This window comes from Myxine glutinosa, chromosome 3 (genome assembly GCF_964187855.1).
Source record: "Myxine glutinosa chromosome 3, kmMyxGlut1.1, whole genome shotgun sequence".
In the NCBI taxonomy this organism is placed as follows: domain Eukaryota; kingdom Metazoa; phylum Chordata; class Myxini; order Myxiniformes; family Myxinidae; genus Myxine; species Myxine glutinosa.
In genome coordinates, this window is record NC_136263.1 from 39,373,544 (window position 1) to 39,391,678 (window position 18,135).

At 47.7% G+C, this 18,135-nt stretch overlaps 1 protein-coding gene across 2 annotated transcripts in view; it reads left to right on the forward strand.

The window, feature by feature from the left end:
- Nucleotides 1–18,135, forward strand: part of LOC137423652 (LIM domain-binding protein 2) — a 517,204-nt gene that overhangs the window by 75,483 nt on the left and 423,586 nt on the right. Inside the window, exon 1 of one of the 2 annotated variants that reach the window (XM_078773915.1) lies at nucleotides 15,111–15,328. The exons of the other annotated variant lie outside the window; for it this stretch is intronic. Coding sequence (XP_078630041.1) covers nucleotides 15,277–15,328 — 52 coding nt within the window. The 5' untranslated portion in view covers nucleotides 15,111–15,276. Of the gene's footprint in view, nucleotides 1–15,110; nucleotides 15,329–18,135 lie in introns of those variants that run through there. 2 annotated transcript variants of the gene reach the window in all.

Here is an 18,135-nt window from a genome sequence, read left to right on the forward strand (position 1 = left end):
GCCAGTGTGGTGGAGAAAATTGTGACGTATAAACAAGATCAAACTGGAACTATCTAGTAATATAAGTTACCGTTACAGTGCTTGGTGGGTTAATTGACATTGCTGGCAACACACATGCAAATTGTGGTCATTTGGAGAATACAATTATGGCATATATGTGTATCTAGAGTCATTTCATTAGAACATAAAGAAGCATTTGTGTCGTCCGGTAAAAAATAATCGCGGTCAAAACGGCCATTTTGTAAAATGGCCGCCATGGCTACCATAGGACGTTTTCGCGGTGGGTCCATATCTGGAATTATTCATTAGATTATTATCTATGACTGTGCCAAATTTCATGCTTGTACGTCTAAACCCACAATTCTTATGATGGATACACCTATCTGCCTGACTAGACCGACGTTTAGCCGACGGGAGCCCTCGGTCCGTGCCGGGCTTTGGGTACTGCGGGAACCGGCAGGGGTCGTAATCACGGCGGTTTTAAAAGAACCGCCGTGCGCGATCCGCGCCGGGCCTTGCCCTGCACGGTCGCGTCCGCGCTCTGCTAAGCGGAGCGGGCGGCCCGGTTCGAGGGAAGGTAGGAAGGATCGGCACGGCGCCCCCTTGTGGTTGCGGCGTTCCGGCCGGGCAAGATTGGTCCATCGGGCGGGAGACCGGAATGCTCCGCGCCGAGGTGGACCTTGGAATCTCAGCCCGAGTAAACCCCCTCCCCTGAACCGAAGGCCGGACGGACTCAACCGCAGTAGACGAACCACCGCATTCAGTGCTCGGCTTTGCGAAGCCGAGCTGTGAGAATATAATTTCCCATACCGAGGCTCAGAATAATGGACGAGTCGGGATAGGGAATATGATTAGCAGTGAAATTGGATTGGTAAATTTAATTGGCGAAGATGATTGGCAGTAAGGATTGGCAAATTTGATTGGAAAGAAATTGGATGGGCAAAATTGATAGTGAGAGATGCCCGATGTGGAGGAATGGCAACTCTGCCATCCCTCACATCCCCCGGGCACATGAGCAATAGATTATGGGGTTTGGCAGTGCAAGCTCGCCGAGGGCAGGTTAGGATAAATGGATTAGGGATCTAGAGCAATGACAGTAGGTAACTTTAGATTTAAGTAGTGACATTGTACCTGTAGAGGGGACGTAGCAGATTAGTGGATTATAATAAGGAGGGAGCGCAATAGTATAAGGGGACGACGGGGAGCACGAGTTTCAGAAGGGAGTAGTTAGATCAGATGATGCTGTGTGTGTGTATAGAAAGAGTATTGAGCAGAGTATTGTGAGTGTCGGTGAATGGCATTGTAGTGAATGAAGAAGCCTGGGAGGAAAGGAGGGTGCAAGAGCCACCAGGTGTGTGTGAGCACAGGTGTGCAAGTGAACAGGTGTATGGAGAATGGTTGAATGGAATAACTGGTCTGGAGTAAATGGAGTATGGAATGGATGGTGTGGAGTGAGTATGGTGGAAAACGTGGAGTGGAGTGGTTGGTGTGAAGGGAGTGGATCGGGAAGATGGACCCCTATCACGAATACCCGGGGAGGGTAGTTTAAAAGTAGGTAGAGGGTATAGGTAAATTGTGGTGGATATTGGCATCTGTGGTGCATGTGGTAGAATGGTGTTTGGATGGGTGCATTATTGACGTGGAAATGGCTGGGCGTGTGGCCTGTTAGTGTGTGTGGTTAAATGGGCACTCCGCCAACGTGAGGATGTCGGCCAGGTGAGGCCGCAGGTGGGCTCTGGGAGCCGGTAGAATTGTGAATGGGGCCCGAGGATCCGGAGGATGGACCCGGGTAGCCCAGTGCCAGAGAGGGTACCGAGGGGGTAAGTGCCAGGGAGGGCCTTCCCCAGTTAGATAGGTTAGGATAAGGAGCCGGTAAGCTCGGAGGCAACTGCAGTGGCGAAGTTGTGCAGGTGAGTAGACCTGCTAGGGGAGCCACAAGACCCAGTCCTGAAATTGTGCAAAGGCACAGGGAGTTGAATCGGGGGAGTGAGACCCCAAATTGGAGAGCACCACAGTATGTGCAATGGGAGTTCGGTTTTTAGAACCGCATTGTGTAAGACGGCCAATGGTTTTGCAGAGAAAGACCCCGGGTAGAGTAAAAGTGTTAAAGTCATTTGGAGGGTAGTTAGGATTGGAATCTCCTCGCACCATCTACATCCACTCACCTGAAGTGACGATAGAACTCCACACCATGGTTTGGTTATTTTTGTGCAGATGTTTCTGGGAATGTGAGACGCATCATGACGTGGGTGAGACATTGTGCTGGTCGTTCCATCTCTTCCTCCTTTAGAGGGATTGATGATGAATTGGGTGATGGCAAATTTGGTTGGTTAGAGGGATTGTGAACCAATTTGGTATTAGGGGAGATATGGGGAGGACGAGACGTCGTGACGAATTTGTAAATTGTTGTGTAAATACGGGGTAAGGGGCGAGGGTAGAGTAGGTGACGGGGGGAGGAGGGGGGGGGGGGGGTGACGTACGTTAGGGACGAGCTTTCTCCGCTCGATCTCCAGGCGCACCTCACCTCTGCATTGCCTTTATTGATGTGTACCCTTGCGCCCTTACCCATCGCTGACTCTGCTTTGTCTTCCTCCCCACCCATGGACCGTGCTCTCTGGGCACTGAGGGAGAGCGTGCGGGAGCCGCATCTGTGTGCCCGAGCTGCCGCTGCCAGCTGCCTGGATCGATGCACCACCTTATGGACCACACGTTTGTGGCTAAGCACCACACCCACATGGACCACGGTACTGTGGCCGAGCACCACTGATGGACCCCACATGTTGGGACCGGCCACGATGGGCCAGAGAAAGATCTTCGCTTGTGGACCTCGGTGAGGTGGCATTAAGCCAAACAGGTGGACCACCCAGTCCACCCATAGTTGGCCGCTGCTGGCCATAATTAAAAACGGACGCGCTTGTGTTTGTGTTTTTTTGATACCACCAAATAGGCCGCAAGCCAAGAACATGAAGACGCATGAAGAACGATGGCCCAGCAGAGGGAAGAAGAATAGAAGACCATCAGTTGTTTTTATTGTGTGTGTGCAATGTAGCACTGGATGGTGCTTATTGGTGCTTTGGTGCTTGCATGCTCGGTGATGCATTGCAATATCAATTCTGCATCCCCGGGCATGTAGAGGTGGTGTATCGGTGCAGTGCATGCTTTTTCCTCCCTCCCACAGGGTTCTTTTTGTTTCCCAAAACAAATGTCAGGTCCTGGGTTGCCATGTAAATACAAATAGTGTCTTGTAAATAATGCTCCCCACCATAAATGTGTAGTTTGAAAATAATTCCGCAATTTGGTTATTCTGTGGGTGTGACTGTTAGGTAGGGTGCAATGTAGAGGGCGGGACTTATTGAACTCTTTTTAAAATGTCGCACTCAGGGGAGAAGTTAATAGTAGAGGGGATTACCCCTGAGTGTCACATCAAGTTAAAGTTTTTTTTGGCCCGAGTCATGCCGTGAGGAATGAGGGTGCTGTGTTACGGTTTTTAGAACCTTCACATGTAAATTTAGTAGTAAATTCCCTTATAAATGACCCCTGTGTACATGTCCCCTTAATTGGCTGTTAATTAAAGATTGCACCTTAGTTAGTCCATGTACAACACGTAGGACACTTTAGGACCTCTCTATAGTTATGTCATTATTATGTGCTCCAGGTAAGGCTGTGTTTCCAATAGTTGACTCTACGTTGCATCAATCAAATAAGATAGGTCCCTTTCAGTTCCCCAATCATCTCCTCAAAGTGCCAATAACAGTTGGGCTGTTTTCGTGGGCAGCACACCGCCTCTGCTCGCCCAGCAGCGTTCGCTGCCTGGTGCCAAACTCCATTACGCACGAGGCCAAGAAGGGGGGAGGAGCCGCCAGGGCACGGACGTGGCACCACCTCGTCATCAAAGGTGGAGTCAGAGAGCCCTTAACAACCAACCAGGGCTCGGTGGGCATGGCTTGATAGGGCATGGCAAGAAACGTCTGGTGAGTTCGAGAGGGTTCCAAGGGTGTGGTAATAAAACCCTTGGCATGAGGCCCCCACCTGAGACGCGTGAGGAGGTTCAAGAGCCACGGTGAGAAGCAGATGAGTGAGGGAGCACGACCCAAGAAGTTGAGAGAGGATCGCCCAGACATTTTCTTGGCGCAAACATCCTGCGGCGAGTGAGAGTCGGCACACTCGTGGGCGATACCAACCAGCACTGACGACCGGGTTTTCACCACTGAACCGGAACATGGACACTCACGCGGGACCTCAACGTCGTGCCACGATCCCCGGACCTCCCTACCGCCAGCTCTGTGGACCGTCTGCCCTTCTCATCCCTCCAGCCATTCCTGCCTGCAATTCCCCATTTGTGTACGTGAGTTTGTGCTGTTTGTGTTGTCCTGTGGGTTTAAGTAAGACTGTCTTAAGGATTTGCGCTGTGTCTTCTTCTTATTCTGTATACTGCTTTCGTTCCTTCTCTTTGGTTTTGTATAGTTAGTTAATAAATACCTGTTCCTCCTTACTTTGGTTTCATTCTCGTCCGATCACTTTAGTGATTTCCCAATTGAGTACCTGTGGCGCGATTTCGGCCAATGCTTTATAATCGGGTTTAGTCAATTGCTAACGGCTCGGATTCCGGATTGCTAAACCGCTCGGCAAACTCCATCTTGTCCGGGATTCGAGCGGTACTTGTCTCCCTGTTTTGCGGAGGGATTGATAAAGGTATTCGGGATAATACCTGGACCAATAACCATGATCAATCCCACCCCGCAAAAGAGCATTACAAGTACCAGGACCAGTCGGATGGCCAGCTTAACAGGACAAGGGGGTTAACCCCCCCTTGCTAACGGGAGTGCCGTCCCCCGGATCCCTAACAATATTGTTGCGGATATGGGATTTGCATCCATCCATATCCGCTTGTAAATATTCCCCTATTTCCTCAATACTTCCCAACTATCCCCAATCCCCCATTCCCTAGTCCCATTTTCTGTAAACAACACTCTGTAGACGCGACCTCCCCCTATTTCCCCCATTAAATGTCGTGCCCAGGTTCACCGCATCTCATGTAAGACAACTATAGGACATCTTGCTAGTTATTCTTCGTCTATGTCAGTTAAGGACTCGTTTCCATTAATTCTGACCCTTCGTTGCACCAGAATGTGATTGTATGGCACCGTTAGGAAGTTTAGGACCTCCCAATACCTCCCCGCAGCTCTTCCTCACAGTACGACAACAACAACAACAACAACAACAACAACAACAACGAGCGCAGGAAGTGCGCGTCCTCACTCCGGCTTGGTTGGTCGGGGGTGTTGGGAGGGCACCAGGCCTTCCCAACGAGCCGCCATCAAACATGTGCTCGATGGGGTTACCAAATAGGGGCTCCCTGTCAGCTTCTCGTCAAGGGCGGAGCCCGGTAACCCCCACACCCAATGGAAGCGGCGGACTGGCCCCAGTGGGGCGGAACCAACCAGCCGAGGGCGTGTCACTCCCCGCTGGAGCATGCGCAGTGAGGGGGAGGTGACGTCAGATGCGCGCTGAGCTTGGAGAAAGAGAGATGTCCCCTCCGAGCACTGTGACACCTCCCCGCATCTTCTGGACCGTGCTTTATCCTGTCCCCGAGCTAAGGTGCACCTTGTGCTATCGACCTACCTGTCCCTTCCTGCCATCAATCCCTGTGTAAGTCTGCCTTGTTCCGTTTGTCTGTGGTCTGTCTGGGATAAGAGAAGACGGTAATTAAGTGCCCATCTCTTCTGTGTCTTTACCTCACTGCCTTGTAATCTACCCCTTTTCTCCACCACTGTAATTATACCCTCCTCCGGAGGTCTTGAGAACTGTACCCCTTGCGTCGTTTCCTCTTTCCCAGTCGTCGTGTCCTTTCTATCATTGATTTGGCATAGCGCGATTTGGCCAACGTCTGGGTGAATCGGGTGAGTTGGGGAAGAATCAGGGGAACTGTTCGGTCGCGGTAATACCAACCGCTCGGTAAATAACATATTTAACCGCGTCCGCAACAATATATATATATATATGGTATACAATAGGGTGGGCTTCAAAAAAGCAAAATGCAGATATTCTCCGGGACATGGTCTATTTTTGTTCCTTTTGGTGTCAAAGGAAACCACACCAAATTTGAATGGAATCCAATAATATGTAGGGGTGCCACATCAGTGATGAATTTTCCCCCATGCAAAAATAGGAATTCCCATTTTTTGGGCTGTATATACACAAAATAAATACATAATTATATATATACATTAAATATAATATTAAAAATAAATATATAGTAAATATACATTAAATAATAAATATACATAAATACACATTATACATTATATATATACAATATATTATACATACAGTTTTGAGACTTCCTATGATCACTATCTGGGCAATTTTCATGCATGTTTTGTACAGGTTCCCGGGGTCAGGGGTACGCTTTTTTAGTGTGTAATATGTAGGCCTAACTTATTGACTGTGGCTCTTTTGTAGAGAGTGACCCTGTGGAGTAAGAATTAACAGGATTTTACCCACATTCTTGCTTATTTTGCAGATATGGCATGTGCTAGTACCAGTGTTTCATTGAAAACTCGGGCTCAGGATAATGTGTATCTCATTGGGTCCACTTCTGGAGATGCCATCAAAGGTGCCAAGCTCCCGACTGTGCATCAATCTCTTGTCCTGTTTTTCCATCACCTGAAGAAGGAGAATCGCACTGCCCGGGAGAGTGCAACCCTCACCATTGAAGAGGTTGTGAAGTTCTGGGAAAAAGCTCACCGACCTACAACGACGAAGCAGCACTGCATCCATCGTTTGGAGAGGCTATATGAAGAATGGAGGAGCCTCCAAAAAGGTGCAAAGCGGGGTGGTGCGACCCAAGAGAAAAAGGAAGCATCCTTCAAGGCCTCCTTGGAGAAGACGTTTGATCTTAGGCATGCAGATTCGGAAGCCATAATCACCAACCCCGAGGACAGGAAGTTTCTTCACGATCAATTCTCAGAGAGGAAGGCTTCAATGGGATCTGTAGACACTGTGTTGGAAGCAAAAACGTTCTTGTGTGTTTGAAAGATCAGCAGCCACGAGATGATTATCGTGAACTCCTAGAACTGACTGTCATCTACATGGGAGGAATCCCACCTCGTGGAATCCGGATCATGGCTCCAGGAGCAATGCACAGAGCCAGATGGATGGCAAAAGCACTAAATTCACTACAGGTGTTCATGTTTCGGTCAGAGTTCCACTTGACACTTCAAGAGGTGAGAGAACTCCGAGCCTTCAACATTTTTGTCTGCCTTGTGTATGTACAGGCTTGGTTTCGGGCTCCACAAGCGATTGAGGCTCCCCTGAATGACATTAACCTCTTCAAGAAGTTGGAAAAGTTTGAACAAATCAATCAGAAGATGGCTCAGGCAGCCTTGAAGGCACTTGGCCGCCACACGTGGTACATGAGCCCAGTACTAGTGGCATTTGCATTCTTTGACACCAGAATTGACAAAGAAAGCAAGATCAATATGATTGAAGCATTGAAAAATGACGGTGAAAACCCCTCTCCAAAGAGACCAGCTATCAAACGAGGAACCGCGCTGTCAATCGCTGGCCTCATAACAAAACACACCAAGCATTTCTTCAGCATCCTAGGGACCCCAACTGATTGGATGGATAAGGATCCTGGTTCATGGGAGCAAGAAACCAGCTTTCAGGAAGCAAAGAAAGCCGCCAGTGGCTTAGTCGTGGTGAACGACAGGGCAGAAAGGGGTGTCGCATTGATACAAGACTACAATAAGCTCCTTACAAAGGATGAAGAGCAAAAGCAAGCTCTGCTCCAAGTTGTTGCTGCTCACAGGTAGATGTACCCTGATGCCAAGAAGGCAACAGTGGTGAAACAGGCCCAGAAATAGGAGTTACATTTCTCATTATATTTGGGTTTTTTAATATTATGTGATATGGTGTCTCTTCATTTTATGAACTGAACATTTGGATTGTTATCATTGAATTTGAGTTTTCATAGCAATATAGTGCTATTTGTGCAGCTATTGTAACTTGTGTTTGCTAGAATACAAAGAAAGTGAGTGGAGGGTGGATTTTCATAAAACAAACTTCTGGTTTTGCTTTCGATCCATATATAGAAAAGTTTTGTAGACACCTTTAGTTTGAAGGCTGATGTGGCACCCCTAAATAAAATCAGATTGCTTTCATATTTGGTGTCTTTTCATTTTGGAACAAAAGGAACAACAAAAAGCCATGTCCCAGTAAATATTTAAAAAAAATTATTTTGAGCACCACCCTAGTATACAACCTATACATATATACATAAAATATATCATGTAAATTCTAATATGCTTCATGAATTAATTTGGTTTCATAAGAATGACAAATTGAACCTTCTCGTTCATAGGGGAATTATTCATTATGTTCCTCAAATGTCGCAGAATTTTTTCATTCTTTTGAAAGGGTGTGCAATGCAGGCTGGGAACGATGGACAAAGAAATGACGAATTACAATCATTCTAAGGGTGAGCACACACAACTGTACTTCAACCAAGCAGCCATTTGTGGGAATGTTTGATAATGGAACCAATGTTGAAAATCCCCAGGGGTGAGTGGAACTGAACAAAGATGGGAGAATTGTTAGACGGAATATAAAATGCAAAGAAGCAGAAGACAGCTTTGAAAGACATGGAACCAAGAGACCAGAAAATTGATAGCAGATGCCTTGAGCGTTATGCTGAATACAAATGCCAATAATGGCCAAGTCTTTGAGAACTTCACAGCTTCTTGTACTGGGTAATAATTGCAGGGGCTGGCAGGATAGGTTGGAGGTATGCACACTCACTCACCTCTGAGCTGTCGAGCCTGGGTTAGAATCTCAACCCAAATATAAAAGAACACCCTGGTGTTTCACACGTGCAGGGTGATTCATCAATATGTGTGGCTTCCATCTAAAGCCAGAGGATCAGTCTGCCAGCACTAGTTGTTGGTGGACGTTAAAGATCCCACGGTGTCTGCGTGAAGAGTAGGTGAGCGAACGCTGGCACAATGGAACAAATTCCAAATTGCTGCTCTAACCTGGAGGGGGCATTGCATCAGCAGCACAATCATGCCCTCAGTTCATGATGCTACCCCACAGCCTTGGGCCACATATGTAAGGAGAAGAAGAAGAAGAAGAAGTTTGATTGATAATTACAGCAGTACTGCCCCCACAGCCATGAGGATTTTTCAAAGCAACGTGTTTACAAATAGTGCGTATTCGTTCACTTTGTCTGCCTGTCTGTCTACAGACGTCGGTCTATGATCAAGGACATACTTATTTTCAATTGAATGTTATATTGTGAACACGAGTCGAAACATGAATCAGAACACGAACCTGCAGTTTAGCAGTACTTTGGCTCTGAAATTGGCAAATTGTATGGAATCTTGTCCCGATCGCGTATGCACATAGACAACAGGCATTTTGAGGCCATTATCCCTGTTAGAGTGGGGGTTAGCCTTGCGGTCCCCATGACAATCTTCTCAATTTTGCCCTATTTTCTGCATCTCCCCTTGTTAACCCCCTTGCCCGCATCTCTTCTTCGACCATCTTTAGCCAAGTCTTTCTCGGTCTTCCCCGTCCTCTACTTCCTTCGACATTCATTTCCATCACTCTTCTCAACCTGTCACTTTCATCCTTCCTCAAAACATGACCAAACCATCTCAACCTGTTTCTCTTCACAGCATCCATCACAGGCTCTATTCCCATCATCTTTCGCAATTCATCATTTGTCTTCCTCTCTCTCAACGATACTCCGCACATCCACCGAACCATTCGCATTTCCACCCTTATGTGCATATGCACATAGAGGAAGGAGAAATATAAATGTCTACTTTGCATGTCTGGCAGTCAAACAAAATTTTAAATCATTCCAAATATGAAACTTACTGTTTTTAGGGAAGTCATAAAAGAGACAAACAATAAGCATAAATAGCTTATTTGAATGTGTTGAATAATGTGGTATAAAAGACGATGCATCAATGGTGGTAAACTTCCAAAAAAAAGATTTATTTTTTTCTACAACCATTAAAACCTTTATTTTATTTCAAAGGAATTATATACTTGAACATTGTAGAAGACAAATAAGCCTTCTTGGCACTTTCAAAATCCTTCTGTTTAGCAGTACTTTGAAAAATATTTATGCTGCATCATGCCTTGAGGGCAGAGTACCTGAGATTAAGCAATACTGCCATCTCATGCCCTGAGGGCAGAGTAACTGGGAGATTCAGCATTCATGCCATATCATGCCCTGAGGGCAGAGTAACTGTGAGATTCAGCATTCATGCCATATGCCCTGAGGGCAGAGTAACTGTGAGATTCAGCATTCATGCTATAGCATGCCCTGAGGGCAGAGTACCTGAGATTAAGCAATACTGCTATCTCATGCCCTGAGGGCAGAGTAACTGGGAGATTCAGCATTCATGCCATCTCATGCTCTGAGGGCAGAGTAACTGTGAGATTCAGCATTCATGCCATCTTATGCTCTGAGGGCAGAGTAACTGTGAGATTCAGCATTCATGCCATAGCATGCCCTGAGGGCAGAGTAACTGTGAGATTCAGCATTCATGCCATAGCATGCCCTGAGGGCAGAGTAACTGTGAGATTCAGCATTCATGCCATAGCATGCCCTGAGGGCAGAGTAACTGTGAGATTCAGCATTCATGCCATCTCATGCCCTGAGGGCAGAGTAACTGTGAGATTCAGCTTTCATGTTTCATACCATCTCATGCCCTGAGGGCAGAGTAACTGTGAGATTCAGCATTCATGCCATCTCATGCCCTGAGGGCAGAGTAACTGAGATTCAGCATTCATGCCATACCATGCCCTGGGGGCAGAGTATCTGAGATTAAGCAATACTTCCATCTCATGCCCTGAGGGCAGAGTAACTGAGAGATTCAGCATTCATGCCATCTCATGCTCTGAGGGCAGAGTAACTGTGAGATTCAGCATTCATGCCATATCATGCCCTGAGGGCAGAGTAACTGTGAGATTCAGCATTCATGCCATTTCATGCTCTGAGGGCAGAGTAATTGTGAGATTCAGCATTCATGCCATATCATGCCCTGAGGGCAGATTAACTGTGAGATTGAGGATGCATGCAAACTCATGCCCTGAGGGCAGAGTAACTGTGAGATTCAGCATTCATGCCATATGCCCTGAGGGCAGATTAACTGAGATTCAGGATGCATGCAAACTCATGCCCTGAGGGCAGAGTAACTGTAAGATTCAGCATTCATGCCATATGCTCTGAGAGCAGAGTACCTGAGATTAAGCATTACTGCCATCTCATGCCCTGAGGGCAGAGTAACTGTGAGATTCAGCATTCATGCCATATCATGCTCTGAGAGCAGAGTACCTGAGATTAAGCATTACTGCCATCTCATGCCCTGAGGGCAGAGTAACTGTGAGATTCAGCATTCATGCTATAGCATGCCCTGAGGGCAGAGTACCTGAGATTAAGCAATACTGCTATCTCATGCCCTGAGGGCAGAGTAACTGGGAGATTCAGCATTCATGCCATCTCATGCTCTGAGGGCAGAGTAACTGTGAGATTCAGCATTCATGCCATCTTATGCTCTGAGGGCAGAGTAACTGTGAGATTCAGCATTCATGCCATAGCATGCCCTGAGGGCAGAGTAACTGTGAGATTCAGCATTCATGCCATAGCATGCCCTGAGGGCAGAGTAACTGTGAGATTCAGCATTCATGCCATAGCATGCCCTGAGGGCAGAGTAACTGTGAGATTCAGCATTCATGCCATCTCATGCCCTGAGGGCAGAGTAACTGTGAGATTCAGCATTCATGCCATCTCATGCTCTGAGGGCAGAGTAACTGTAAGATTCAGCATTCATGCCATATCATGCTCTGAGAGCAGAGTACCTGAGATTAAGCATTACTGCCATCTCATGCCCTGAGGGCAGAGTAACTGTGAGATTCAGCATTCATGCCATATCATGCTCTGAGAGCAGAGTACCTGAGATTAAGCATTACTGCCATCTCATCCCCTGAGGGCAGAGTAACTGTGAGATTCAGCATTCATGCCATATCATGCTCTGAGAGCAGATTACCTGAGATTAAGCATTACTGCCATCTCATGCCCTGAGGGCAGAGTAACTGTGAGATTCAGCTTTCATGACATCTCATGCCCTGAGGGCAGAGTAACTGTGAGATTCAGCATTTATGCCATATCATGCCCAGAGGGCAGAGTAACTGTGAGATTAAGCTTTCATGCCATCTCATGCCCTGAGGGCAGAGTAACTGAGATTCAGCATTCAAGCCGTCTCATGCCCTGAGGGCAGAGTAACTGTGCGATTCAGCATTCATGCCATAGCATGCCCTGTGGGCAGAGTACCTGAGATTAAGCAATACTGCCATCTCATGCCCTGAGGGCAGAGTAACTGTGACATTCAGCATTCAGCTAAATATGGTGGCACCTATAGTTATTTGTTTAGTGCAAAACACAAAGCAAGAGTTTTAAAGACCCTTCCCTTTTTCTCAAGACTGCGTGGGGTCGGGTGTCCTGTGAACTCTCCAGTTGAATGTGTGTTGAATTTCCAGAAGTTTGCAGGATGGCACAAATAAATCTAGGTAGTTGCATGCAAGGAAGGGTACAAGGTCGATTGAATTCCGACTGGAACAATAAACTGTAAAACTTTCCATCATCAGACTCTTCCATAAGGAAATTAGATGATACCAGAACAGCAATCTGGGTTGGGTCCATTTGGCGTCACATGGTCTGTATTGCATCTGCAACACATTCGAAACAGATCTCCGTAGGGCACGACCAATGGACAACCACCTCCCATACCAGCAAAGATACAAGAGCGATCGGTGTATCCAACGGTCATCTTCCGCACCAATTTGACTCATCCTTCTGCGACTTCGGAGCAGGACCTCAATCGCCAACTCAAGGGTCTTATCTCCGGGTCGTCTGGATATGAAGGCCTTTTTTCTTTGCCGGGTCAAATCTAAACTTTCAGACAAGACATCGGATTATAAGATTCAATTGTGCATAAAATTTTACGACAAAGCTTTTGCCTTTTTCCTGTGGGTCTCATTGGCTCGAAAGCGCGAAATGAAATGACTTTCAGCTCGCTGATCATCCAGTTTTAGTGAAGAAAGATAGATCGGAGTATATCTAATTACGCACCACGCATACATAGTACCTCATTAGGTATTATGAGGTAAAAGTACTCCAGTGTGTGACCTGAGGTGTGTGAGTCCTCATAAGTAAAGGTCTTTCTCACATTTCTCCTCCGCGTCATCATTAGGTGGACCTCGCGCGTGTTACACCTGCCTCCTCTTCCTCCCTCACCTGATCCCAGGGGTCCGTCAGCGTGCTGGTGAAGCCATGAAATCATTTTGACTGTCCCAGCTCGCCTGTCACATGCTGGGCGCCTGGGACCCTCATGTCGCTCCTGAATAATTAAAAGCTCTGCTGAACGCCCATTTTAATGCTGACTACCGAGGGAGTGAAGGGAGGGGACACTTTAACATACATGGTTGGAAAACGCGACAGGAAGTTTGCTTTGCATCCGCCATCGTGCATCACAATGATAAATTAAAGCCTGTGTGGATTGTCGGAGCGGAGAGGACACACGTAGAATCAGAAAGCCATGTTTACAGTGATTTGCACAGTGCGAGACGTGCCAATTGAACTATTCAATATCAAAGTTCTTCTTCATAACATATAGCCTAGTAGTTAACCAATCATTTTTTCACATGGTGCTGCACATCGGGACAAAAATTGACTTTTTTTTTTCTTTTTTTTTTACCTCCGCCACAAAACGTCGATGGAGGTTATGTTTTCACCCCTGTCTGTTTGTTTGTCTGTTTGTTTGTGAACAAAATATCTCAAAAAGTTGCAGACGGATTTGGACGAAATTCGGCGGAGATGTAGCGTATGTGACAAGGACGAAATGATTAGATTTTGGTGAAGATCCGGATTCGGATCCGGCTACTATAATTTTTAAAGTGATTCTTCACCATTGGGAGATAGGGCCAAAAACTATACATTGCGGGATATCTCAAAAAGTTATGGATGGATTTGGACGGAACTTGGTGGACCGACTGGGTGTATGACGAAGAATAATCGATTCGATTTTGGTGAAGATCTGAATATGGATTCGGATATGAGAATTATTTAATTTTTAAAGTGATTCTTCACCATTGGGAGATAGGGCCAAAAACTATACATTGCGGGATATCTCAAAGAGTTATGGATGGATTTGGACGGAACTTGGTGGACCGACTGGGTGTATGATGAAGAATAATCGATTCGATTTTGGTGAAGATCTGAATATGGATTCGGATATGAGAATTATTTAATTTTTTAAGTGATTCTTCATCATTGGGAGATAGGGCCAAAAACTATACATTGCGGGATATCTCAAAGAGTTATGGATGGATTTGGACGGAACTTGGTGGACCGACTGGGTGTATGATGAAGAATAATCGATTCGGTTTTGGTGAAGATTTGAATATGGATTCAGATATGAGAATTATTTAATTTTTGAAGTGATTCTTCACCATTGGGAGAAAGGGCCAAAAACGATATATTCCGGGATATCTCAAAATGTTATGGATGGATTTGGACGAAACTTGTGAAACCGGTTGTGTGTGTGACAACGACAATTCGATTCGATTTTGGTGAAGATCTGAATATGGATTCGGATATGAGAATTATTTAATTTTTGAAGTGATTCTTCACCATTGGGAGATAGGGTCAAAAACTATACATTGCGGGATATCTCAAAAGGTTATGGATGGATTTGGACGAAACTTGGTGGACCGGTTGGGTGTGTGACAAGGAAGAATCGATTCGATTTTGGTGAAGATCTGAATATGGATTCGGATATGGGAATTATTTAATTATTTAAGTGATTCTTCACCATTGATGATTGAGTGACATGGCCAACCAGGCGGAGGTATGCTCTCTACTGAGTGCCGTTCTAGTTCTTGAAGTTGTTATGTCGACCCACCAGCCCGATTTCGACCATGGTCCGTCTGAGAGGGCTGTTAAAATGTGCGCCTCAGTGGTCACGATCCCAATTGGCTCCTTTGCCTTTGGGTTTATCGTGCGCGCGTGAAAGGCGGTCCCCAATCGCACGCCATGTGCCATCTGTGCTCGGAGCAGGGCAAGGCCCTCATTGTCCCGCAAGCTGTGGCCATAACGGAGGCTCGCGGGCCGGTCCAGTCAGTCAGACGTGTGTACGGAAGGAGCTTTTCTCGCTCGGAGGCAGCCGAGGCCGCCGCCGGAGAAGTCGCAGCGACAACCAAATGTACAACCCACAGGCAGATGCATCGGTCTTGCGTGAGCCAGAGGAGCGAGGTGAGTCAAGGGTCGACGGAGACCCGTCACGTCGGGCACGAAGTTTAGCTCGGGTCTCGCGGCGTTCCACTCTGGGCCCACGTGGTGTGAATCCCAGTAACGCGTTCGTCTCACACACGTCGGGGGATCGCACGTCGTCCGGTAGATGCGAGATCCACTCGCGTTCATGATAAATCGGTACAAAGCCCAAACTCCTCGGACAATCGACACAAAGGCGAGGACCGTGCGCAAAGCTTCACTTTGGATCGGTGAAATTGGTTTGCAGGTGCGTGCGCGTGCGCGCGCGTGCTCTCTCTCTCTCCTCGAGCCCACCACGTGACCACGGTGCTGTAATTCCGTGCCGACTGCTGTCTGCGCTCGCGCCGTCCGCGGGCGGATCGCTCCCCATCCAGCCCAGCGTGAATCACGTGTCTCTATTGATTATTAATCAGCGCTGACAGAGCATGCTGTCTCGAGCTGTGTGACAGGCATTGATCCGTTTAGAGTTCGCGGCGTCTGTCATGGGCTGTTTAAATAATGTTCCTCTGGATTTCTCTGTGCTGCATTTACATTTTAATCCTTCCTGTGGATTGCCGGCACCTCGATGCGGCAACCAGAGATGTATATGTATCTCGCAAAAATGTACCTTGCTTTTCCATATATACTGTAATATATATATATATATATATATATATATATATATATATATATATATATATATATATATATATATATTATATATATCTATAATTCCAGTAATCTCTGTTTGTACGTTTGTACGTTTGTACGTCTGTACGTCTGTACGTCTGTTTGTCTGTGACCGCTGTTTCTCGACAACCACGGGTCCGATATACTTTTAACTTGCCAGGTATATTGCTGGGGACCCGAGGATGTGCCTTTTCAAGGTTTCATATTAATCGGACAATTACTTACCGAGCTATGTCCAAAAAACGATTCAACCAATCAGAGAGCAGCGAACTATCGCGTGTGCCGAACGTGGCGGACACACTCTGCCTCGGATGGCACATTTGAGAGCGTATTCATTTATTTCACGTTTGCAAACTATGTTGGCGTTAAACTATGTTTTAAAACTAATAAAACCGAATTTGCGATTCATTCGCTTTCCTGCGCGTTTGTGCACGCGATGGCGATTTCTTTACCAAACTCCGGAAGCCGTTCGCTTTGGACCAAACCATTGCATGTAAATAGAGGGGGGGGATTGTCACCGTACTCGCAAGCCGTTCGCTTTGGACCAAACCATTTCATGTAAATAGAGGGGGGGGATATAATTTTAGATATAGATATAGTACGGGCAATGCCCTAGTCTATCTATAATTCCAGTAATCTCTGTTTGTACGTTTGTACGTCTGTACGTCTGTACGTCTGTTTGTCTGTGACCGCTGTTTCTCGACAACCACGGGTCCGATATACTTTTAACTTGCCAGGTATATTGCTGGGGACCCGAGGATGTGCCTTTTCAAGGTTTCATATTAATCGGACAATTACTTACCGAGCTATGTCCAAAAAACGATTCAACCAATCAGAGAGCAGCGAACGATCGCGTGTGCCGAACGTGGAGGACACACTCTGCCTCGGATGGCACATTTGAGAGCGTATTCATTTATTTCACGTTTGCAAACTATGTTGGCGTTAAACTATGTTTTAAAACTAATAAAACCGAATTTGCGATTCATTCGCTTTCCTGCGCGTTTGTGCACGCGATGGCGATTTCTTTACCAAACTCCGGAAGCCGTTCGCTTTGGACCAAACCATTGCATGTAAATAGAGGGGGGGGATTGTCACCGTACTCGCAAGCCGTTCGCTTTGGACCAAACCATTTCATGTAAATAGAGGGGGGGGGATATAATTTTAGATATAGATATAGTACGGGCAATGCCCTAGTACAGTATTAAAGCGCGGCGTTACGCGCGCTGCTTGTGAGCAAGGAGGAAGCGGACAAGCGGTAACATATAAATGTCTTTATTGTAAGACTACACTGTAACACTGTACTGTCCCGGGCTGGGCGCCCGGTGTATATCATGAGGCCACGCCTACCCCTGGTGCGTGGCCACCGCCCGCTTGGTGCGCGGAATGATGTCACCACGCCAGTGGGCTTTTGTGTCCGCCACACGCACCCCCCCAGAATTCCCGCGCACCTGGAGGGCCAGTTTGCGGGGCAGACGAATGACCCGGCCGAAGCGCCCCCTGGCGATCGGCGGCGTCCGGGGTGCAGGGATGCCAGGTGGGATGCCCCTGGCTGCCCCTGGGATGGGTGCAGGACCGGGGGGCGGCGTGGCGGCGGGGCTGGGCGGTGCCGGGGGTCCGCCCGCAGGAGGTCGGCCCCGACGTGGGGGTCGGGCCACTGGCGGTGGATGGTCCACATCGAGGTGGGCCGGCTTGAGGCGGTCTACCGAAACGCGGTTAGGAGTACCGCCGATGTCCAGGGTGAAGTGCTTCGCCCCGGTCTCCAGCACGCGGAAAGGCCCGTCGTATGGGGGCCGCAGTGGTGTCCGATGGGCATCGTGGCGGACGAAGACGTACTCCGCCGTGCGAAGCTCCGGGGCGACGTGCGTCGGTGGGTGCCCGTGGCATGCCGTTGGCACTGGGGCGAACCTCTGGGCGGTCTCTTGCAGAGCGGAGCGCTGCTGTGCCGCGGACCATGGTGCCGTGGAGTCGGGGAGGAACTCGCCCGGCACCCGCAGCGGTTGCCCGAAGACCAACTCCGCCGCGGATGCGCGCAGGTCCTCCTTGGGCGCCGTCCGGAGGCCCAGCAGGACCCAGGGGAGCCTGTCGACCCAGCCGCCGTCGCGGAGGGTGGCCCGGAGCGC